General features: G+C 60.6%; 1 protein-coding gene and 1 long non-coding RNA gene across 5 annotated transcripts; one reads left to right on the plus strand and one right to left on the minus strand.

Moving 5' to 3' along the window:
- Window positions 1-274: 274 nt before the first annotated feature.
- LOC142069731 (uncharacterized) lies at window positions 275-2,718 on the minus strand. The gene is made up of 2 exons (XR_012665678.1): window positions 1,400-2,718; window positions 275-718 (listed from the first exon to the last, which is right to left on the minus strand). It is a non-coding gene; the product is annotated as an uncharacterized LOC142069731 (long non-coding RNA).
- A 2,983-nt stretch (window positions 2,719-5,701) lies between these two features.
- Window positions 5,702-23,212, plus strand: ATXN7L2 (ataxin 7 like 2). 4 transcript variants are annotated; one of them, XM_048826631.2, is made up of 11 exons: window positions 5,702-5,871; window positions 10,073-10,144; window positions 11,461-11,565; window positions 13,235-13,415; window positions 14,442-14,752; window positions 15,855-15,937; window positions 16,614-16,858; window positions 17,150-17,342; window positions 17,691-17,812; window positions 20,456-21,302; window positions 22,886-23,212. In XM_048826631.2, the coding sequence occupies exons 1-11, from the start codon at window positions 5,739-5,741 to the stop codon at window positions 22,898-22,900; spliced, it is 2,307 nt and encodes a 768-aa protein (XP_048682588.1). In that variant the 5' UTR covers window positions 5,702-5,738; the 3' UTR covers window positions 22,901-23,212. The 4 variants fall into 4 exon arrangements, with proteins under 4 accessions (XP_048682588.1, XP_048682589.1, XP_048682590.1 ...); XM_048826632.2 differs by having other exon boundaries at window positions 10,076-10,144; XM_048826633.2 differs by lacking the exon at window positions 11,461-11,565.
- Window positions 23,213-23,517: the final 305 nt, after the last annotated feature.

The following is a 23,517-nucleotide window of genomic DNA, read 5'->3' on the forward strand; positions in this document are numbered from 1 at the left end:
GTTTAACCCTGGTGCCCGCAGTGCTCCCCCCAGCCCTGAGATTTCCAACCCCTAGGCGTATTCCCAGAGCTTGAATCCTCTCCAGGCCTTCAGACCAAATGTGGAACTAAAGCAGGTGGGCAGAACCCCAGTGAGACTGACTTATCTGTGTAATCTGATGGGAAGGGGCAGGGTTATGGGGGAAGGAGGATCTGGACACTGTGATCACAGCCCGCTAAGAGGAGTGACAGAGTCCTGGAGAAATATTGCCGTTTGGAGACTTTAGCAACAGCCCTTATAGGAGAGAAAATATTCATTAGAAAAGGAGCAAAAGTGATGGATGAGCTCATTCTGCCGGCCGGCCGTATTGATTTCCATGTGGAAGGGAGAGAAATGGATCAGCACAGGCACTGAAACAGACAAAAGCTTTCATGGCCCCAGCGGGCCCCCTTGGCTGCAGTCCTCGCTGACCCCAGGGAGTCCTCTGTCACCAGGACAGGAGAGCCAGGCCAGCTCTGCTGGAGTCTCTCAGGCATATTGGTGCAGGCTTCTTACGGCCTCATCCTAGGTGGTGGGGTGAGGCTGCAGGGGTTCTGTCACCCCAGTATCCTGATGGATGGTTTCTGCTAGACCCTGTATCTCGGGTCAGTGCCTTCTGCTTCCCTCAATTTCCCCTGGTAGTTTCCAGTGATACAAGATACTTCTTCACTTCCTGTCCGAACCTGTTGGGTGGTGTTTTCTATTGAGGAAAATAGAAAGGAACATAAACTTTGGCCAACCAAGTGTAGAAATATAATTAGGCAGGGCAAAAAGAATTTGAAGAGCAACTAGCAAAAGACTCAAAAACTAACAGCAAAAAAATGTTTAAGTACATCAGAAGTGGGAAGCCTGCCGATCAGTGAGTGGGACCACTGGCACTGGACGATCGAGGTGCTAAAGGAGCACTCAAGGACGATAAGGCCATTGCAGGGAAACTAAATGAATTCTTTGAATTGGTCTTCACTGCAGAGGATGTGAGGGAGGTTCCCAAACCTGAGCCGTTCTTTTTAGATGACAAATCTGAGGAACTGTTCTAGATTGAGGTGTTAATAGACGTGGTTTTGGAACAAATTAATAAATTAAACAGTAAGTCTCCAGGCCCAGAAGGAACTAAAATATGACATTGCAGAACTAACTGTGGTATGTAACCTATCGCTTAAATCAGCCTCTGCACCACATGACTGGAGGATATCTAATGTGATGCCGATTTTTAAAAAAGGCTCCAGAGGTGATCCTGGCAATCAGAGGCTGGTAAGCCTAATTTCTGTACCAGGGAAATTGGTTGAAACTTTACTAAAGAACAGAATTATCAGACACGTAAATGAACGTGATTGTTGGGGAAGAGTCAACACAGCTTTTGTAAAGGGAAATCATGCCTCACCAATCCAGTAGAATTCTTTGAGGGGGGTCAACAAGCATGCGGACGAAGGAGATCCAGCCTTGACAAGGTCCCTCACCAAAGGTTCATAAGCAAAGTAAGCAGTCATGGGATAAGAGGGAAGATCCTCTCCTGGACCAGTAAGTGCTAACAAAAATACCAGGAAACAAAGAGTAGGAATAAACAGTCAGTTTTCACAGTGGAGAGGTAAGTAGTAGCGTTCCCCAAGAATCTGTACTGGAACCAGTGCTGTTTGACATATTCATAAATGATCTAGAAAAAGTGTAAACAGCAAGGTGGCAAAGTTTGCAGATGACACAAAATTACTTGAGACCATTAAGTCCAAAGCAGACTGCAAAGAGCTACAAAGGGATCTCACAAAACTGGGCAAGAAAATGGCAGACGAAATTCAATATTGACAAATGCAAAGTAACGCACATTAGAAACCATAATCCCAACTATACATATAAAATGATGGGGTCTAAATTAGCTGTTACCACTCAAGAAAGAGATCTTGGCGTCATCGTGGAGAGTGCTCTGAAAACATCCACTCAGTGTGCAGCGGCAGTCAAAAAAGCGAACAGAATTAGGAAAGGGCCAGATAATAAGTAGGACCCTACCAAATTCACGGTCCATTTTGGTCAATTTCATGGTCGTATGATTTTGAAAACTGTAAATTTCATGGTGTGGTAATTGTAGGGGTCCTGACCCAAGAGGAGCTGGGTGTGTGGGAGTGGGTCACAAGCTTATCGTCGGGGGGTCGTGACCCTGCTGCCCGCGGAGCTGGGTGGCTGGAGAGCCGCGGCTGCTGGCCGGGAGCCCAGCTCGGCAGGCAGGGCTGCCGCCAGCAGCCGCGCAGAAATAGGAATGGCTCGGTTTGGTATCGCCACCCCTACTTCTGCGCTGCTGCTGGGGGGCTGCCGCCTTCAGAGCTGGGCACCTGGCCACTGGGCTGGCCCACCCTGGCCATTCTTGTCTTGCTGTGCGGCCTTAGACAGCTGCTGGGCTCTGGGCCAGAACCCGCTGCACTTCAGAGGTAGGTGAGGAATTGCTCCCTCCCGCCCAGGAGAAACAGTCCGCAGAGCACGTGTGATCTTTGTGCTGTGTAGGGCCCTATGGAAACCCCAGGGGCTATTATGACTCTCGAGATAACTTTTGTGCTGTAGAAAGATTGAGGGTGAAACGCCCTCCAGTGCAGGGAGCCCAGGCAGAGCTGGACACAGAATAGGGTGACCAGCTGTCCCGCTTTTATAGGGACAGTCCTGATGTTCCAGGCTTTTCCTCATATAGGCACCTGTTACCCCCCCCCCCCCTTGCCCTGATTTTTCACACTAGCAATCTGGTCACCCTTAAACAGAACCCAGGCGTCCTCGTTCCCAGTACATCCCCTCCCACCCCCGACAGCAGGAAGAGAACCGAGGTGTCCCGGCTCCCAGTGCCCCCCCCCCCCCCCGAGGGCAGGGAGAGAACCCAGGTGTCCCAGCTCCCAGTGCCCTCCCCCCCCCCGAGGGCAGGGAGAGAACCCAGCCGTCCCGGCTCCCAGTGCCGCCCCCGAAGGCAGGGAGAGAACCCAGGCGTCCCGGCTCCCAGTGCCGCCTCCCCCCCCGAGGGCAGGGAGAGAACCCAGGCGTCCCGGCTCCCAGTGCCGCCGCCCCCGAGGGCAGGGAGAGAACCCAGGCGTCCCAGCTCCCAGTGCCCCCCCCCCCCGGGCCGGGAGAGAACCCAGGCGTCCCGGCTCCCAGTGCCGCCCCCCCCCCCCCCCCGAGGGCAGGGAGAGAACCCAGGCGTCCCGGCTAACAGGGCCTCCCCCGAGGGCAGGGAGAGAATCCAGGCGTCCCGGCTCCCAGTGCCCCCCCCCCCAGGGCAGGGAGAGAACCCAGGCGTCCCGGCTCCCAGTGCCGCCCCCGAAGGCAGGGAGAGAACCCAGGCGTCCCGGCTCCCAGTGCCCGCCCCCCCGGGCCGGGAGAGAACCCAGGCGTCCCGGCTCCCAGTGCCGCCCCCCCCCCCCCCGAGGGCAGGGAGAGAACCCAGGCGTCCCGGCTCCCAGTGCCGCCCCCCCCCCCCCCGAGGGCAGGGAGAGAACCCAGGCGTCCCGGCTCCCAGTGCCGCCGCCCCCGAGGGCAGGGAGAGAACCCAGGTGTCCCAGCTCCCAGTGCCCCCCCCCCCGGGCCGGGAGAGAACCCAGGCGTCCCGGCTCCCAGTGCCTCCCCCCCCCGAGGGCAGGGAGAGAACCCAGGCGTCCCGGCTCCCAGTGCCGCCCCCCCCCCCCGAGGGCAGGGAGAGAACCCAGGCGTCCCGGCTCCCAGTGCCGCCCCCCCCCCGAGGGCAGGGAAAGAACCCAGGCGTCCCGGCTCCCAGTGCCGCCTCCCCCCCGAGGGCAGGGAGAGAACCCAGGCGTCCTGGCTCCCAGGGCCTCCCCCGAAGGCAGGGAGAGAACCCAGGCGTCCCGGCTCCCAGTGCCGCCTCCCCCCCGAGGGCAGGGAGAGAACCCAGGTGTCCCGGCTCCCAGTGCCCCCCCCCCCCCGAGGGCAGGGAGAGAACCCAGGCGTCCCGGCTCCCAGTGCCCCCCCCCCAGGGCAGGGAGAGAACCCAGGCGTCCCGGCTCCCAGTGCCGCCCCCGAAGGCAGGGAGAGAACCCAGGCGTCCCGGCTCCCAGTGCCCGCCCCCCCGGGCCGGGAGAGAACCCAGGCGTCCCGGCTCCCAGTGCCCCCCCCCCCCCCGAGGGCAGGGAGAGAACCCAGGCGTCCCGGCTCCCAGTGCCCCCCCCCCCCCGAGGGCAGGGAGAGAACCCAGGCGTCCCGGCTCCCAGTGCCGCCCCCGAAGGCAGGGAGAGAACCCAGGCGTCCCGGCTCCCAGTGCCGCCCCCGAAGGCAGGGAGAGAACCCAGGCGTCCCGGCTCCCAGTGCCGCCCCCGAAGGCAGGGAGAGAACCCAGGCGTCCCGGCTCCCAGTGCCGCCCCCCCCCCCCCGAGGGCAGGGAGAGAACCCAGGCGTCCCGGCTCCCAGTGCCGCCCCCCCCCCCCGAGGGCAGGGAAAGAACCCAGGCGTCCCAGCTCCCAGTGCCCCCCCCCCGGGCCGGGAGAGAACCCAGGCGTCCCGGCTCCCAGTGCCCCCCCGAGGGCAGGGAGAGAACCCAGGCGTCCCGGCTCCCAGTGCCCGCCCCCCCGGGCCGGGAGAGAACCCAGGCGTCCCGGCTCCCAGTGCCCCCCCCCCCCCCGAGGGCAGGGAGAGAACCCAGGCGTCCCGGCTCCCAGTGCCCCCCCCCCCCCGAGGGCAGGGAGAGAACCCAGGCGTCCCGGCTCCCAGTGCCGCCCCCGAAGGCAGGGAGAGAACCCAGGCGTCCCGGCTCCCAGTGCCGCCCCCGAAGGCAGGGAGAGAACCCAGGCGTCCCGGCTCCCAGTGCCGCCCCCGAAGGCAGGGAGAGAACCCAGGCGTCCCGGCTCCCAGTGCCGCCCCCCCCCCCCGAGGGCAGGGAGAGAACCCAGGCGTCCCGGCTCCCAGTGCCGCCCCCCCCCCCGAGGGCAGGGAAAGAACCCAGGCGTCCCAGCTCCCAGTGCCCCCCCCCCGGGCCGGGAGAGAACCCAGGCGTCCCGGCTCCCAGTGCCTCCCCCGGAGGGCAGGGAGAGAACCCAGGCGTCCCGGCTCCCAGTGCCCCCCCCCCCCCCCGAGGGCAGGGAGAGAACCCAGGCGTCCCGGCTCCCAGTGCCCCCCCCCCGGGCCAGGAGAGAACCCAGGTGTCCCGGCTCCCAGTGCCCCCCCCCCCCGAGGGCAGGGAGGGAACCCAGGCGTCCCGGCTCCCAGTGCCGCCCCCCCCCCCCGAGGGCAGGGAGAGAACCCAGGCGTCCCGGCTCCCAGTGCCGCCCCCCCCCCGAGGGCAGGGAGAGAACCCAGGAGTCCCGGCTCCCAGTGCCGCCTCTCCCCCGAGGGCAGGGAGAGAACCCAGGCGTCCCGGCTCCCAGTGCCCCCCCGAGGGCAGGGAGAGAACCCAGGCGTCCCGGCTCCCAGTGCCCCCCCCCCCCGAGGGCAGGGAGAGAACCCAGGCGTCCCGGCTCCCAGTGCCCCCCCCCCCCGAGGGCAGGGAGAGAACCCAGGCGTCCCGGCTCCCAGTGCCCCCCCGAGGGCAGGGAGAGAACCCAGGCGTCCGGCCCCGCAGCCAGCATCTCCCTGCCCACCCCCGACCTCCGCCGGGGGGGGAGGGGGCGGCTGCGTGGCGCCCGCCGCGGCGCGCCTGCGCAGAGCCGCCGTGGCGCGGGCGCAGCGGACTACACTTCCCAGGATGCGCGGCGCGCCTGCGCGTGGGCCGCCCCGGGCGGGCGGCGGGGGGCGCGCGCTCCCGCGCGGTGATGGCGGTGCGTGGACGCGCGGCGGCGGCGGCAGCAATGGCCGCTGTGGATCGGCGGCTGCCGAGCCTCGATGACTTCGCGGGGCAGAGCTGGAGCGCCTGGGTGGAGAGGGCGGGGCCGCCCGCCGAGCCAGGTGAGGGGCCGCGCGCGCCGCCGGGGCGGGGCCGGCGGGCGGGGGGCCGGGGCGGGGAGCGGGGCAGCTGCCGCCGCCGCCCGGCTCCTCTCCCCCGCCCGGCCGCCCGCTCGCCCGCCCGCCCCGAACAAAGGAGCCGCGGGGTCCTAGCGCCGGCCGCGCCGGCCGCGCCGCCGGGTCCTAGCGCCGCGGGGTCCCCGCGTCCCTTCTGAGCACCCCGCAATCCGCGGACCCGCTGGATGCCCTGCGGGTCAGCTGCAGCCCAACCCCGCGGATCCCCGGCCGTCCCGTGGCTGCCCCCCACGCACCCGTGATCCCTGATGCGGGTTCTGAGCACGTGTCGTTTCCTGACCCCACTGGATCCCCTGCGATCCCTGATCCCTTTTGTGAGATCTGTTCTGTGCATGCTGGGACCCCCAGCGCTGCCCGATCCCCTTGGATCCCTTCTGTGCATCCGGGGCGCCCCCTGATCCCTGACCTCGCGGCATCCCCCAGGGTCTCTGCATCTCGATCCACTGAATCCTGCTGTGATCCTTGAGAGCCCTGATCCTTTCTCTGGACCCTGACGGCGTGGATTCCAGATCCCCCTGGATGTTCCCTGTGACCCCTGCTTGCCTGACCTTCTCTGTGGCCCCTGAACACAGATTCACCCCGTGAACCAAAAAACAACAACGAGGAGTCCGGTGGCACCTTAAAGACTAACAGATTTTTGGGGCATAAGCTTTCGTGGGTAAAAATCCCACTTCTTGAGATGCATGGAGATCCTTCTCACCCATTGCTGCCCAGCAGATCCCACCAAGACACTTGTCCTCAGCTCCCTAGCCACCCTGATCCTCTGCGCTCTGTGAGGCCTGTCTTATTGCCCGGCCGTCCCTTGCGCCCATCACTTGTGCCCCCACACCAGCCTTGATTCCTCACAAACCCATGCCCTCAAGGCTCCTTGCTCCTGGTGTCTCCTCTCGCTGCCCTGTCACCCCCTGAACTTTTCACTTGACTCCCTGAATCTGTCCGCCTCCATCTCCATGCCCCCTGATTTTTCCCTGACCCCCCACATTGTCCCTGACCTTTGAACCCCCAGCATGGTATGCCCTGAAACTGATCTCTCAACCCCACCCCAGAGTCTCTCATGGTCCTCTGATTTGATTCTCCCTGGATCTTCTCCTCCACTGGATTCCCCACCAGACCTGAACTTGATCATGTTCCCCTTGCACCAGGATCCTGACCTTTGTCCTCCCTGAACATGGTCCCTAAGCCTTACCAAGCCTGATCTCCTCCTGCCACGCCCCCATCCTGCTCCAACCCCTGCTGCCCCCAGCCTGCACCTCTGCACCCTCAACTCCTGCATCCTGCCTCTGTTGCGCTTGCTCCAGCCACTTCACCATCCCTCTGAGCCCTCTTTCATCCCATGCTGCTCTTCACTCCCACGTTGCTCGCGCCCCTCTGCCCTCTTTCCCCAGGGGGATGGAGCTGATAGCTGTCTCTTGAGACTTTTGCCCTTGAAATCCCAGGAGTCGTTCAGAAGCATCATCATTTGAGGGGCGGATAATTTGATTTCTCCAGCACAGTCTGAGGCTGGACTCTGGAAAGGCCCTGGAAGTGGGGGAGCGGAGGACGGTGGAGCTGTCCCTGGTGACGCTTCTTACATTGTGGAGCGGTGTCCCTTCCCCCTCCATTATCTTTCCCTTGCACTAGATGTAGTTAGAGCATCGTGCTTCCTGATCTACTTAGGGCTCCGGCAGAGTTTGCATAATGACTCCTGTGTTTTCAGGGATTTATAGCTGGGCTATGAAGCAAATTCCCTTTGCAGACAAGTTCACACTGTCGGCTAAGTTCTTTCCCTGTAGATTGAAAATGGTACAGCAATAAGAGCTGGAGAAAGCCTTGTTAGTTTGTATCTCATGTGTCCTCCTGGTAGGGTGCAGGGCAGGACTCTCCCTACAGTGTGTTTGTCAGGGTTTGTCCTGGCTGGTCTGAACTAACTCACACTGTGGCGTTTAATATCCATGCAACTTTTTGCAAGTTGTTGCTTTATAAAAATATGAAGTTTCCCTTCTCGAGGCTGTTCGTTTCTGGGAGCCTGTTGGCATTTTCTCCCTGAGATTTGCCCTGGTTGGCTTTAATTTCTAGGATCATTTTCAAATCTACTTTTTAAAAAGCATTGGCTGGGTTTAGTGCCAGAGAGAAATGACAGCGCTGGGAGAAGGGTGGATGCTTTACTGTCTCATTGATGCCTGCATCAAAACGCAGCCCCATCCTGCGAACCGCTGGTTCGTGAGAGTCGGTCCGTGTTTTGAGCTCTGTCTGCAGCGAGTGCAGGCTGTGGTATCCGGCTATCGGATGCAGAGGGAGCATGGCTGAGTGAAGAAAGCAAGGCCCTGGATGTCAGGACTTCTGAACCTGGCTCTGCTGTTGTGTGATCGTGGGCAGATTCGCCTCTTCAGGCCCAGTTTCCCATGGGGCTTGTTGAGGTTTCATTGTGCGGGGATGCCTGGGTGAAACTTGTTAGAGAAGGGTGCAGTGTGGGGGAGAGGATTGTGAATCTTGTTGTTGTGTGTAGTACGGTAGCATTGTCAGGACCCTGTGTGCTGAGGGCTGCCTGGACATACACTAAGAGGCAGTTCTTGCCCTGAAGCACGTACAGTCGACCTAGCCCAGCTAGACAAAGGGTAGGCGAATGGAAGAACCGTCTGCCCCATCTCATGGGGGGAACTGAGGCATGGAGAGATTAAGTGACTCGCTCAGAATCACACAGGGAGCCTTTGGGGAGCAGGGGAGTAACCCAGATCTCCTGAGTCTCAGTCTGGTGCTTTAGCCACACGACCACCAGTTTTGGAGCTGCAATAACCAGGTACATCAACTCCAACCTGTGCGACCGCAGTGGATTCTCTTTCTGTCCCTAAAGCCCCAGCTCTCTTCCCCGCTAGACATTCCCAGCCAGCCCTGCTTGCATTCAGACAGCACCATGGGGCTGATTCGAAGGGATACTTGGAATCCTGGAGCTGGTGTGTTTGCACCTTGCACCCCATTGTGTTTGCAGGGCGCTGCTCGATCGGCTGGTCTGTGGCACAACCCCAAGGTGTTCATGGGAACCGGAACGGGAGGAGGGAGTGGTGGGACGCTACTCATGCCCACATGTCCCCCTCTCTCTGATCCCTCTGATCCTCTCCACCTTTCTTCCCAGCTGCTGGCCCCCATCCATTTACCTTTCCTTTGTGGCTGCTGTCCCATTCCCCCGTCCCTCAGTGCACAGGGGTAGAACTGGGAGTGATACCAAGGGTCAGAGTGGGTTCTTCATCACTCGCAATTTATAAATCAAGAGGGGATGGCTCTCTCAGAGCTCTGCTGTAGGGATGGTTTGGGGGCAGGTCTCTGGGGGTCAGGCTGGACGGTCACATGCTCCCTTCTGGCTTTGGAATCTATGAGCTCAAGGAAAGGAAAATGTCCCAACATGTGGAATCTGCTGGATCTCCCGCACCCTCTGAAGATCCACTTGGCTGGGGGATCATGTCCCAGGTGTGGTGGGGGCAGTCCCAGAGCTCGGGTCTCTTCAAGCAGGTCTGGGCTAAGCCCTGGAAGTGACTCTGATCTCCAGCCGCCCTGGCTGAGCACATTGGCTGCCGAGATGGTCAGTGGGGAAAGAGCGAGCCCTTCGGAAATGGGCTATACCAACCTGGAAAAAGACGGAATAAGAGTGTCCCCAAAGGGAGCACTTCCAGAATAGTACTGCCCTTGGAATTCATGTTAATCTGAAATAACTTCCCCATGCAGACAATCCTTGAGTCCTGCAGGATCCGCTAGGGCGAGCAGAGAGTTTGTCATGCTTTGCAGGGAAAGGAGCTGTGCTAAAGGCCCTTCACAGAACCAGATAAAGACCCTTCTCTGCCCTGGGGCCGCACCCTGGTTCCACCCCCACCTGTCGTGTGGCAAACAGCCCATTGATGGTGCTGTTTGCATCTTCTGCTTGATTCAGGGAGGCCAAGCGGGAGAGTCCCTGGGACCAAGGCCCTGCACCTTGTTAATTGGCTGATTCTTAGGGCTCCTCAGTCTGTTGGTAGCTTGGCGACCTGCCATCCTCCCACTTTGCAAGCAATTAACCCCCCTGTCAGCCTGTAGGGAGCAGGCTCTCTTGGCTTCTGGGTTAGGGGGCTCTGGGGTTTGGGGAAAGGTCCTGACTGTTACTGATGGGGCTGATTGTCTCTAGCAGGGTCTGAGGTGGAGGAGAGCAGCAAGAACGGCAGCAAGAAAGTGGATGCGATGACACTCATTAAGGAAGGTAAGAGCTTGTCCGGCTCCTTCCAGCTCAGGGAGCTGCCCAATTCTGTAGTGAGCATGATCTGTTCCTTTGGTGTGAGGGGAAGGTTCCCAGCTCCGGCCAAGGCTCTTGTTATCTGTGAGTGCCAGGGGTGGGGGGTGGTTAGCACAGGAGCTATTGTGAATTTGGCATCAGCAGATAACTTTGTGGCCCTGCTCATGGGTTGAGGCTCTCAGCATCACTTCCCTTGGCCTGGGCCGTTCAGACCTGTCTGGCCCTCTCGGAGGAGAGAGCTGCTAAATAGTCCTGGTCCTCGTCGCGGCAGCTCCTCTTGGCTGTGCAAACCACGTCCCCTTTGGGTGGAGCTGCTCAGGGAGAAATGGGCTTCAGTGCACAGAGCAAACGCGGGGCAGACTTCAGCCCAGGCTGCGCCCCTGGCCTCGCTCGCTGTGGAGCTCTGCAGAGCTGGCCTGGAGCCCACGCACAGAACGTGGCTGTTGGGGGCTGTGCTCGTCGGGGATCCCCACATCCCTTGCAAGGTTGGTGTAGCTCCAGTACTCCTGGCCTGACTGATCCCCAGCTTCACCTGGCAGCCCGGGGCCTCGATCTGGCGTGCTGCGAGGGAGGCTCCCGCAGATATTGAAAGCTGGCCCAGTGCTCTGTAATCCCCCCTAGCATCACACCAGGCAGCCCTGTGATCCGAGTGGATGAGCCCCAGAAACCCAGCGTAGCCCTAAGTCAGTTGCTTTGGCCCAGTCGCTCTCAGGGTGGGGCAGTGTGGGGGCCACAGGATGTCCCCCAGTTTAAGGCTTGAGATGCAGAGGTTTTGGAGCCCCTGGCGAGGCCCTTCTCTCTGGATCGTCTGTGCAGCGCACCCATAAACCGGACGCCAAGGTGCCCTTAGCCCCAGCATCCGCACAGGTGGCAGCTGCCCCTCCTCTGTGCTAGCCTGCCCTGAGGGGCCTTCTCCAGGACTGAGTGGGGAGGTCAGGCTCCATGACCCATTTGACCTTTGGCCTCTGCTGAAACTGCCCGGAGGGGGCCCCACTCGTGATGGCAGCAGCTGCTTTGTGTCCAGTGAGATCTGAGACCCGCCACGCTCATTGCACACAGGCCGTGAACAGCCATTGACTGGCAGCAGCGCTGAGCTGGGCTGGGTTTGAGCTGGAGCCCCTGTAGTCTCCCTTTGGGGAGGGGGGAAGTGACTGTCCATTTGCATTGGGTACAAAGTTGGGTTTCCTTAGGCGTGTCTTTTGGCCTGGCCAGCCACAGCCCCACAAGGCCGCAGGGGGCCCTTCGTGGCCTCTCCCTTACCGCTCTATCTCTTGCCCTGGCAGACATGTCTATCTTTGGGCACTGCCCTGCCCACGACGAGTTCTACCTGGTGGTGTGTAACCACTGTAGCCAAGTGGTCAAGCCTCAAGCCTTTCAGAAGCACTGCGGTAAGCCGATTGAATGTCCGGGGTGAGGTCAGCAGCCGGGCCCCTTCCGCGCCAGCCGGCAATGGGGACCTGGTTCTATTCTTCTCCCCCGCGTTCTCTGGGCCCTCAGGTGCCGACCCAAAGCGGCTCTGGAATGACAGTTCGGCTGGTGTCGTGGCCACAGCCGCTGTGTTCCTGATTGAGCCGGGGTTGCGTGGGTCTGGAGGGAAGACTCTGCCTCCTCCGTCTGCCGTGAGAAGAGAAATGCCGCAGAGGCAGCGGCGTGGGGCTGTGCAGGAAGCTGCAGACCACTGAGGCCACCCATCGGCCGCACTTGGTCTTGTTTTGCGACACGTATGTACCCTTCGCCCTGGCCCCGCAGCCCTAATGCGGCCTGGTGTGGAGGGGCAGCCCCGGGGGGTGAAGGTCTAGGAGAGGAGTCCCCCGCACTCACTGTGCAGCCGCGGCTCCTGCCCTTTGGGGCTGGGCCTGGCTCCCTGCTCTGGGCATCGTGACTGGGTGTAGGGGGTCGCAACATCACTCAGGTTTGGCCCGGCCACCCCACCACCTTCGAATGAGTGGCATTGCGAACCTGCGCATGCCTGTGAGAGAGGGGCAGCTGGGCCAAACCTGAGTGACACTGTGACCCCCGTGCCAGGCTGCAACGCCTGTGGCAAGCCAGGCCTGGCCCCATGGGACCAGGAGCTGCCACTATGGGGAGAGTGTGGGGAGGGCTTGCTGTCTGGGCTGGGAGAATTGTATGTTTGCCTAGGCCTTGGCAACCCACTTAGATCCTTCCCATGACTCTCCGTTCGGTCAGGACCCGCCATTTGGGAATAGCTCTTTCAGGGGACCTTCAAAAAGCATCCGTGAGTAATTAGCTGGCAACTTGTTTCCCAACCCAGCTGTCGTCCTCTTTACTCTTGTGACCGACACAATCCCACCGGCTCCTTCGCAGCAGGAGCTGCCTGCTGCTGGGAGGCCCCCGGCAATCAGCGGCAGGGTGGGAGAGCGGAGGAGCTACCTCTGGCATCCTGGAAAGGACAGTGGGGAGAAGAGCAGCACAGGGAGCCATGTTCCTGGGGTGGGCAGAGCAAGGGGTGCTTGGCTGCTCTGCCTAGTCTGGTTCTGGTGCTGAGCATGGTTCTCCGGGGGCCCGCAGGAAGGTGGAGTGGAGCAGCGTGGAAGGGTCTGATAGCTGTCAGCACGTGTTGGACCTGCTAGGGTCTGTTGCGCTGGCTTCCAAACACATGGTTTTGCATGCAGAGGTGACGCACAGGGCAGTTCAGGCTGGTAGAGTGAGGGGACTGCATGTTGGGCTGAGCACAGGTCCGGGAGCCAGGACTCCTGGGTTCTTAGCCAGTACTGCTGCTAAATTCAGACAAGCAGACTGGAGATGGGAAAAGTGGCGGTGCCCAGGCTACACCCCAGGCCAGCTTCATGGTTCTGTTAAAATGATCAGCAGTGAGATGACTGTTGCTGTTTCAGTTGTTGTCATTAGCCTTCAGAGTGAACAACACGCTGAGATGAATGAGGCCTTTCCTATGGGGCCGGTTTGGCTTCAGACTCAGGCAGCCTTTGCAGCCCCACTCCCCCGGGGTGTTGGAGGGCAATGAGGGCTGCCCCGCTCCTCTGATGGGCAGGGCCTCATGTGAGCGCGTCACTGACAGAGCCTCCACCTCCCCCGCAGAAAGACGGCACGGACCTCTCAGCAAGCTCTATGCCCAGAAGTGCCAGGCGGTCAATGGGCAGCCCCCTGCCTGCGGGGGCCACAGCAGCGCCAAGGCCTCGCGGGACAAGTCGCAGAGCTCCCGCAGCCGGGCCCAGCACCTGCCCGAGAGGCCGGACAAGGCGCAGAAAGATAACCTCTGGTGAGTGGGACAGGGGAAGGGGGAGCCTGCTCTCACGTAGGGAGTGGGGTGGGCTCAACACAGAGGGGTTGAGGGGAGCCTGGCTCCACTTTCATGTGGGTGTGGGGGACCCTGTGCTCCTCTGATGTGAGAAGGATTGGGGGGCAGCCCCACTCTGGGGAGAGTGCACCTCCTCTCCTGTGTGGGTAGGAGGAAGGGGGCAATGGAGAGAGACATGGGGGGAGGGGCAATAGGTGAAGCCACACCTGGCTCATACCTGGGGGAATGGGGGAGCCCCACTCAGATATGGGTGGAGGAGGTCATGGGGAGCCCCACTGCACTCTGACATGGGAGGAGGGGCTGCAGGGAAACCCCAGCTGGCTCTGACGTGGGGAGGGGGATGAAGGGAGACAGTGGAGGGAACCTGACCTCCCCGATGTGCTGGGAAAGGGGGGGCCCCACCCCACTTTGTGGGGCTCGGGAGATGCGCTGTTCCGGCTGTGTGGCAGGGTCTCGATGGAGACTGCGCCTTTGCCCCCGGCTGCCTGGGCCTCAGTGGACAGGCGTTTCCAGAGCAGGGTGTCGTCTCCATCCGCATGCGCCAGGGCTCACTCACCCGCACTGCGCTCAGGAGGGATGGCTTTTCCAGCCCGATGGTCCCCTCCGAGGACAGGCATGAGGGAATGAGGGACCTGCACTATCTCAGCCAGCCTCGGCCCTGCCAGTGCCTGCCACCTCCCGTTTAGCCCAGCCACCGTGGCTGGTCGGACTGGTGTCTGTGTGCGACGCAGGGGTAGCCCAAGGTATGTGGCAGGCCGGAGCACACGTGACCGCAAGGCTGGTGGGCAGCAGGCCCAGTCCAGGGACTCAGAAGGGGAGCCCAGAGTCCAGGTTTCACAAGCCCAAAGCACCTGCCCCAGGATGTGGCTTGGGGGCTGGGACCTGGCCCAGACAGGCCTCAGTCACCCTCTGCTGCTGGGGAGGTTTGCAGCTGCCGCTAGTGCATTCCCTGGCTGAGCTCTCGGAGCCTGTCCCTTCTCCTTCCAGTTTGTTCATGCCAGTGGTGAACCTGGAGAAGATTTCCAGCCTTCCCAAACCGGATGGACATGGCATCAAGGTGCCCCCGAAGGCTGCTGCTGCTTCTGCCCCCGGGCAGCCGCCCGCCAGCTCCAAAGAGCCCATGGGGAAGCTGTCCCTGACATTGTCGCCCAAAGAGCCGCTTGTGCCAGCCAAGGCAGGAGTTGACTCCGTTGTGCCCGCTGATGGCCTGGACAGGAAACCAGAGAGCACCTCTGCCTCGGGGGAGAAGGAGCCGGGCACCACCAAACCGCCTCCCAAATCCCACAAGAAGATGGCGCGTGAGTCCTGCTATTCCTCCTTTGCTGCCCAGTGGGGGTGATGCTGAATCAGGCCAAGGTGACAGCTCGACAGGGCATTTGGGTGGTGGCGACTCAGCAGCCCTGTGCGATGACGCAGCTGCGTGGCTCAGCACTGGTTGCCAGCCATGATCGCTTAGCGGCTCAATTCAGCCTCTCTCCTTGGGCGAGTGGGCCGGCCTCCTCTCTGTCCCATGGTGGGAGCAGGGATCTTGGCATTTCCTTTTCTCTTCTGCCACACATGCACCTTCCCAGCCCAAGGAGTGCTCCCCTGATTGGAGCCCAAAAGAGTGAGAAGGCCACTAACCGGATCCTGGGACTCATCTGGTGCCTGTATAGACCTAAAGAGCTGCACACAGCTAGGGGGCTGTCCGCTGGGTACCGTGGGAGAGAGCCTTGGGCCAGTGCCTCAAACCTAGAACTGGGAGTCAGGCCAGCTGTGACCTAGTACCCTGCCTCTGACCCACTGGGCGGACTTGGGCAAGTCACTTAAATGCTCAGTGCCTTGGTTTCCCCGTCTGGCCAGTGAGAATAACCCTGGAGATTGTGAGGCCGAAGGAGCTGTTTGCAGTGTTCAGAGATCCTTGCATGGAAGGGGTTGCATATCTTTGCACCTCCTGCACTGGCCCAATGCTGCTTTTGTCTGGGTTCGGGATGTTTCAATCCACCCCGGCAAGCCCATGGAAACCTTTCCATTTCTGCTCTGGTTAGTAAGCCCACATCCCCACCTTGCTTTATAATAACAGACCCTAAGTACTGGGCCTCATTTCGTGGGGGTAAGGTTTTATATAGCACCTACTGCAATTGTTCCTGAGCTCCATCCAACCTCAAAGAGCATGAAAGCTGGTGATGACAGTGTTCCTTTAAAACAGAGGCAAGAAGCAAGATTTTCCTTTTCGAAATGGCGAGAACCTCCCAGCACAAAGCCTGTTCCAACAGTCAACCAAAGCTCCAGGCCAAACGCAGGGATCTTAGGAAGTTTGGTGAAGACGCTAAAGAGCAGGGCAAGCCCAGGGGATCCAGCCAGGCCCTGTCACCACTGCTTTCCCCTCATGCATCTCAGCTCTGTCTTTCTGCCCTGCAGGGAAGGAGTGTGATTTGAACAGGCAGTGTGGAGTTGTGAATCCTGACACCAAAAAGATCTGCACCCGGCTGCTGACCTGCAAGGTACTGTCATGTGTGAGATTGTTTCCTGGTAGAACAGTAGGAGGCGGGGTGAGTTCCTGTCCCCCTACATCCCAGCTGGAGGTTGAAGGGCTCTGCAAGAGGCCCCAGGCTGACGAGCCCCCCAGGGAAGAGAAGCGTTTGGTTGCATGGCTATAAAGTGCCACCTTGTGAAGGTCTAATCCAGTGGTTCTCAACCTGTTTACCGTTGTGGGTTGCACATGCCGCTCTTTGTGTTATGTGGGCCACATCCACACAATACATACAATACACAATACACACATCCACGCAGTACTAGGTGTGTGGCCCAGAGGACATGGGCCGCAACTGTGCACTGACTGGGCTTCAAGCAGCCGCAGGCCACAGATTGAGAGCCACTTCTCTAGCCTGTTGGAGGAGAGGGGGTGAGAGATTCGTGCTGACTGGCTCTAGGAGGCCCCCATGGACTAGAGACACCGCTTCATCTCATGGCTCAGCAACATGCATGCAGACAGGGAAATGTGGAGCCTCAGGCCTCTCCCCCCGGGAAGTCCAGGAAAATCTCCACTAGCTGAATTAGTAAGAGGGTCTGTAGCTCCTGCGAGCCTCTAGGCAGTAGAGGGGGAGGTCCCCCAGGGATCTGATAGCATCCTGTGGTGAGCCCAGGCTGTGACGCTCTCCCCTCCTGCCCTCATCACAGATTCACTCCGTGCACCAGCGCCGCGAAGTGCAGGGCCGGGCGAAGGACTTTGACGTCTTGGTGGCGGAGCTGAAGGCCAGTTCCAGGAAGGGGGAATCCCCCAAGGAGAAGAGCCCGGTGAGGAAGGAAGTGCTTCCTGACCGACTCTCCCAGGAAGCCTCCTCCGGAGCGCAGACCTCGTTGGTTCTACCCAGCACTTCCCCTTGCCGAGCAAAGCAGCCCCACTCCCTCTGTGCACTTCCCAGGTAACACAGCAGCAGGGAACCTCGGGTTTGCCTCCAGCTACCACCTGTGTGTGTCAGTCCAGGCAGACTCCCCCGCCCTGGCGTAGGAGGGGGTGCTGTGCAGGCACCTCTCCGGGGCTGGCTTCTCCCACCTTCCCCGTGCAGAGATCCCAGCAGAACCAGGCCCCAGTGGGGACCGTCTGCCTTTTCCAGCAGTGCCGTTGACACACAGATCCCCCCTGGCCTAGCCCCATCCCTCTGCAGGCCCCCAGAGATGGCAGCTCTCACTCCTCCGCCTCTCGTTGGGTTCAGGTCCAGGGTTTCCTCAGAGAGCGACCCGGAGGAGCCGTCCACAACCTGTGGCGACAGAGAGCCCGGGCTCTACCCCTTCCCCATGCCCAAGGGCAGTAGCCGGGGATCCAGCGAGGAGAGCGAGGAGGACGTGGCCGAGGAATCCCACAGGCTGGACTGTCATTATGCAACACGGCCACCACGGCCTCAGGCGGTGAGTGCTTGGCGTGAGGTGAGGTGGGTCTCTGCCCCTCTCTGGGCGGAGACCAGTGCCCCTTGGTGGCACTGGGGACAATGACCTGTTCAGTGATTCTCAGGCCTGTTTGTCAGCATCCTGCTCCCACGGAGCTGCTTGGATCTCAGAATCCAGCTGGCACCCATGTGGAGTTGCCACATTTGGGGCTGGAAAGGAGATAGGAGGTTGGGGATGCAGCCAACAGTACGTCCTCTCTGCCATGCTGTGGGCTGGGCTCCTGACCCATGGCAGGGTGCCGCTATGTGGTTTACAGGGGTCTCGGCCTCCCTGATGGTTCTCTCCCCCTCCTCTCTTAATTCCAACCAGTTCTGCACCTTTGGAAGCCGCTTGGTCAGCCCCGGGTGTTACGTGTTCAACCGACGGCTGGACCGGTTCTGCTCGGCCCTCAGCTCCATGCTGGAGAGACACCTCAGCTCACACATGTGGAAGTGAGTGTCCCGCTGGGGGAGGCAGCGCCTGGGCCAGAGTGGGGCGGGTGTGTCCTGCTGGGGGGTGGGGCGCCTGGAAGTGTGGGAGGAAATTGTTCCCGGCTCACATGTTGAGATAAGAGACTGGCCGAGTGGCACCTGCCCCTGTTGAGCTCCTGGGAGGGTTGCGTTTCCCTGTGGTGGGGACAGCCTAGGGCTGGGCTGGACAGTTGGCAGTTCCCAGTCCAGCCACTCCCCTCCCCAGTCGGCTTCCAGAGGGTGGGTGAGCATCAGCACCTCTGCCCCCCAGCCTTGGCCGAGCGCCTTGGTTGCATTGGGTGCAATTGGCCTTCAGTCTGTTGGCAAGCCCACGCAGACACGTGTGGGCAGAGAAAACGCATGGTAAGATCTCCAGCCGTTCATGGGGGAAGCTCACCCTATGTGCATGAGGGGGTGTCGTGACCCCATTATTGTAACCCAGGCCAGGGGAGCTGTGGCAGGCTGCGAGGAAGTCCTGGGGGACTCGAGGAAGTCCTGGGGGACTCAAGGAAGCGCTGAGGAGGCAGTTTTCAGGAAGGGAGGTCAGCTGATGTGTCAATCACTTTTGTTCCTTTCAGCCTTGCTAAATTTAGAGGGTGGCTTCTATTTCAGTCTGTACGGTAATGCCTGCCCCAGCCCCCCTTCCCTATTGCCCGCAGTGGGAGCGGCAGCTGGGGTCCCTCCATGCCCTTCAGGGCATCCAGGGCAGCAAGAGAGGATGGCTATTGTGAGCAGAACCCCAAATAGAGCGGTAGCCTGTTAAGCGGTTACAGCAGGCACTGGGGAGCCAGGACACCTGCATTCTATTTGCAGCTCAGTCACTGATTTACTGAGTGACCTGAGCCAGCCCCAGTGCCTCAATTTCCCCATCTATATAACAGGGGTGACGTCCCCAGTCTGTCGGGGGGGCTGAGGCTGGGCTAGCATTCGGAATGTGCTTTGAGATCTCAGCAGCAGAGAGTATTAAGTGCAGGGTCCTTATAAAGTGCTTTGTCAGGAACGTAAATAATTCCTATTAACCTTTATCAGGCTGGTTAACACCTCCCTGGCCTGTTCTTAGCCCACACCCCCAAATCCCCACCACCTGCAGTGACTCTCAGTCCCAGCTTCCCCCAGCAGGTGGGGCTGCAGCAAGGGCTTGAAGCACAGCCCTGATAGACAGGCGCCTGGGAGAGACAGCCGGGGATCAGAGGGGGAGGAAACAGCGAGGCTGGGGGTCAGAGTAGGGAGGAGATGGTTGGGGACGAGAGGAGGAAGCATTTTGGGATTGGAAGGGCAAGGGGGCCAGTGGAGAGGTGGGACATGGCCTGGGATCAGATGGGGGAGGCGACAGCCTGGGGTTGGATGGGGGAAGGGCAGGTGGGTGGGGAGTGGGGGAGGCAGCCTGGGATCTGATGGGTGAGGGGGCTGGCAGGGGTTGGAGACAGCCTGGGATTGGATAGGAGAAGGGCAGGTGGATGGAGTGTGGGGGGAGAATGTCTGGGACTGGGTGGGGGAGAGGCCAGAGATTGGATAGGGGCAGGGCAGGTGGGTGGGATGTGGGGGGAGAATGTCTGGGACTGGATGGGGGAGAGGCCAGAGATTGGATAGGGGCAGGGCAGGTGGGTGGGATGTGGGGGGAGAATGTCTGGGACTGGATGGGGGAGAGGCCAGAGATTGGATAGGGGCAGGGCAGGTGGGTGGGATGTGGGGGGAGAATGTCTGGGACTGGATGGGGGAGAGGCCAGAGATTGGATAGGGGCAGGGCAGGTGGGTGGGATGTGGGGGGAGAATATCTGGGACTGGGTGGGGGAGAGGCCAGAGATTGGATAGGGGCAGGGCAGGTGGGTGGGATGTGGGGGGAGAATATCTGGGACTGGGTGGGGGAGAGGCCAGAGATTGGATAGGGGCAGGGCAGGTGGGTGGGATGTGGGGGAGAATATCTGGGACTGGATGGGGGAGAGGCCAGAGATTGGATAGGGGCAGGGCAGATGGGTGGGGAGTACTGGGAGACAGCCTGGGATCGGATGTGGGAGGGGGCTGGCAGGTGCTGGAGATCAGATGGGGGAAGGGCAGGGGGTGGGGATGCAGGGACATGGCCCGGGATGAGATGAGGGAAGGGTAGGTGGGTAAGATGCGGGGGACACAGCCTGGGAACAGATGAGGGAGAGGTTGGGGGAGGAGATTAGGGGACATGGCCTGGGAACAGATGGGGGAGAGGTGGAGGGCGGAAAATGGGGGGACACGACCTGGGATCAGATGGGGGAAGGACAGGTGGAAGGGGATGGGATGGGGAGAACCCGGGATCAGATGGGGGAAAGGTGTGGGGTGGGGATGCAGGGGCATGGCCCAGGATGAGATGGGGGAAGGGTAGGTGGGTGAGATGCGGGGGACACAGCCTGAGATCAGATGTGGGAGAGGTCAGGGGAGGGGATGAGGGAACATAGCCTTGGAACAGACGGGGGAAGAGTAGGTGGATGAGATGGGGGAACACAGCCTGGGATCAGATTGGGGAGAGGTCGGGGGAGTGGATGAGGGACACAGCCTGGGAGCAGACGGGGTGAGAGTTGTGCGGTGTTGTTTAAATAAGCTGCCGCCCCTCCCCCAACTTTTCTGATTCTGCTTCTGCTTCATTGGCCTCACCAGGAAGATCCCTCCAGCCGCCGACCCCCAGCTGCACCCAGCCCCGTCGCCCGCCGGCCCGGGCTCCTCCACATCCGGCACTTCCCAGACCAGCAGCTCCTCACTGGCGTGCAGCCTTCCCCACGGCGCCCCCGGGAGGACCTCCTTGTCCTGCACAGCGACGGCCGCCAGGGAGAACCGCGGCCACCCCAGCCTGAGCTACACCGTGGGCTCGCCCCCTGCCGCGGCCGCCTGCAGCCAGTCGGACTGCACGGGCGGGAGCCAGTCCATCACCTCCCCGCTCCCGGCCAACACCCCCTCGCCATCCTTCAGCAAGTTGCCTTCTACCAAGGCCAGCAAGTCCTCCAAAGCCAAGGAGCCGACGGGCAGCGCGGAGCCAGAGGCCTCGGCCCGAAAGCGCAAGCAGCCTCTGGGTGCTGCTACCGGCCCCCCGTACAAACGGACCTGCCTCCTGGACCCGGGCAAGGGCAAGGTGGCCGGCTGCCAGGTCCCCCACCCGCCTGCAAAGACCAAACCCTCCCTGGGCTCCCCCTCCGCCGCCTCCCTCAACGGCGCCATCTCACCAGGCTCCAGAGTCAAGCGGGCCAGCCACCTGGACTGCAGGGCTCCCGGCCACCCTCAAGTCAAAGCCTCCCAGCTGGAGAACCGGGGCTCCCCCCTGAACGGGCCGAAAGCGCTACAGGCAAATTGCCTCTCGGAGGAGGAGGCCAAGAAGCGCAAGAACACTGCCACCTACTGCAGGCCGGTGAAGGCCAAGCACCCCACCGCCACCTCCGACTCAGGCTGCGCTGTGCGGAGGAAGAAGGCTGTTGCCTCGCTGGGCTTCGAGGAGAAGCGGAACGCACTGAAGGTACATGTCTCCCCCCCACTCCCCCGCCGCTGTGCACCCCCACTGCAGGCTGATCCTCCTGCCCTGTCCACCTGGGTCTCCCCCTGCTGCTCTGTCGTCCACCCCACAGCACTTCTTTTCCCACAGTCCCCCTCCCCGTCCTCTTTGGCTGCGTCCTGGGACCCGCGGAGCCTTCCCAGATGGACCTCATGGTTCATGGGGCCCCTCTGAGCTCTGGGGGACTGGACCAGGCTGCAGGGGTCTGAGCAGAGCAGCCCCAGGGAGTGGCTGCCACAGGATGGGAGCCTCTGCTCTGGGGCAGTGCCTGGCAAGCAGACTCCTTGAAGCCCAGCTGGCTGGCAACTCATCCCTTGGCCACTAGACAGTGCAGATCCCCAGCATGAGACGGGTTAATAGGACTGTGGTTATGTGCAAAGTGGTCTGTATTCCAAGCACTCTTCGGAGATGTCACATCCCCAGCGGGTGGCACTGTTGGGAGTTGGCTGGGGGTGCCCACAGTGCTCCCTCCCAGCAGGGGCTTAGGCTAAGGACAGCCAGGAGGACATGCTTTTCCCAGTAGGAGGTGCTGTGGGACTGAGGCAGGGGCCTTGCCTTGTGGGAGCTCACAGCACTGCAGGGAATGGTCCTGGGCTGGGGCTGGCTGTTGGGAAGGACTGTGGCCTCTCCTAACAGGAGGCATGCAGGTCACGGCTGGTATGCGTTGGGTACACGATCGGTACCCCCAGGTCTGTGGGACTGTGGGGTGAGAACAGGGCTGATCAGCTGCTGAACTCTGCCAAGAAACAGTTCCTGTTCCCACCTCTGCCCCAGACTCGCTGCATGAATTGCTTCCCCTCTCTGGGCCTCAGTTTCCCCATCTGTAAAATGGGGAGAATGATCTTAAACCTGCTTCTCAGGGGCTGTGAGCTATGATGTGCTGTTCTGCTCTGAAAGGTGAAAAACATCCCCTCTGTACTCAGCCGACCTGCTTTCTGGCTGTGTCCGTCACAGCTGCTGGCTTCTTGGTGTTATTACGTTTCTACTGCTTGTGACTCCCATTAGCCCTGCAGGGCAGAGTCTATTCCTGTTAGCCCTGTGGGGCCGGCCTGGCCACCGGAAAGAGTCTATTCCTTTTTGTGCATCAATAGAATCAGCCAGTGACCTCTGTGGAAACCCACTGGGGTTAACTTGGCCTGTCGAACCTTTATTACTGATGATGTGCAACAAAGACAGAGCCCAGCTGGATTCTCAGGTCTCCCGGGGAAGTTTGTGGGGGAGGGAATCACCTTTTTGCGGGAGGGGGCACATTCGCTGGGAAGTCGCAGATCTTAACAAGGGCCACGCGATGCCATTTCCAGCAGCACAGGGCATGCTGCACTTCTCAGAAGGGCTCTGGCACTGAGAGCTCTTATTCAGCTATTCAGATGCAAACACAAGGGTGTGCTTTTATTATAAGTAGACGCCAATTAGACACAGCCCTTGGGCTTCTGACAAGTCGCCCTCGTCCCTGAGCCCCTGCGGCAGAGAAACACTGGCCCTCTGCGCTCGTGTGTTCTGCTCCTTTGTTCCTCTGTGCTGACCCTTGTCCTCTTGTCTCCTTGCAGTCGAAAGCGCATTAACAAGCAAGTGCCTGTGCAGTGCAGACGGAGCCATTGGTCCTGAGGACTGGGCGGCCCTGGGTCGGATTCAGAGGCCACTGCTTTTTATAACTTTATATTATTTTTTTTAAAAGAAAAAAAACTCTATAAAAATACCTCAAGACTCTTTTCCTGTTCTGTTGCTGCTAAAAAACCCGAACGAACAAAATCCCAAGGGGGAAAAAAATCCAGACGCAAACCCGATCCACACTGGGAGGAGGTTGGAAGCGGATGGACTGGACTGGAGGCAGCCACACAGCCGGGCTGGGATATTTATAAGAATTCTTATTGCTGCTTTTGTTTCTTTTTTTAAAAAAGAAAAATCAGTATTGAAAGGGTGGTGCGGCCTGTGGCTTTCAGCCTGGGGGAGGGGGAGGGGCAAGCGCCCCCTCCTGGCAGGGCTGGGAAGCGGATGTTCCAGCCAGCCACAGTTGGGGTGGATCCCTCTGCAGGCTGTGCCCTGACGTGCGTTTCCATTGCATGTCATCGCCCATTGCTGCTAGTGCTTGGCCGATGCCTGGCCCATGGGTGGCTCCCCCTGCTGGCAGTCCCCTGGCCTGTAGGCACTTCTCTTCTCCCAAAGCTGTGTTTGGTGGCGC

Source organism: Caretta caretta, chromosome 21 (assembly GCF_965140235.1).
Source record: "Caretta caretta isolate rCarCar2 chromosome 21, rCarCar1.hap1, whole genome shotgun sequence".
In the NCBI taxonomy this organism is placed as follows: Eukaryota; Metazoa; Chordata; order Testudines; family Cheloniidae; genus Caretta; species Caretta caretta.

Bases quoted from the DNA above. Each gene is read 5' to 3' on its own strand.
- ATXN7L2 (XM_048826631.2), top strand. From the start codon at position 5,739: ATGGCGGTGCGTGGACGCGCGGCGGCGGCGGCAGCAATGGCCGCTGTG. The intron at 11,566-13,234 runs GTAAGCCGATTG...CCTCCCCCGCAG, and splicing joins AGCCTTTCAGAAGCACTGCG to AAAGACGGCACGGACCTCTC. The intron at 16,859-17,149 runs GTAACACAGCAG...CGTTGGGTTCAG, and splicing joins TCCCTCTGTGCACTTCCCAG to GTCCAGGGTTTCCTCAGAGA.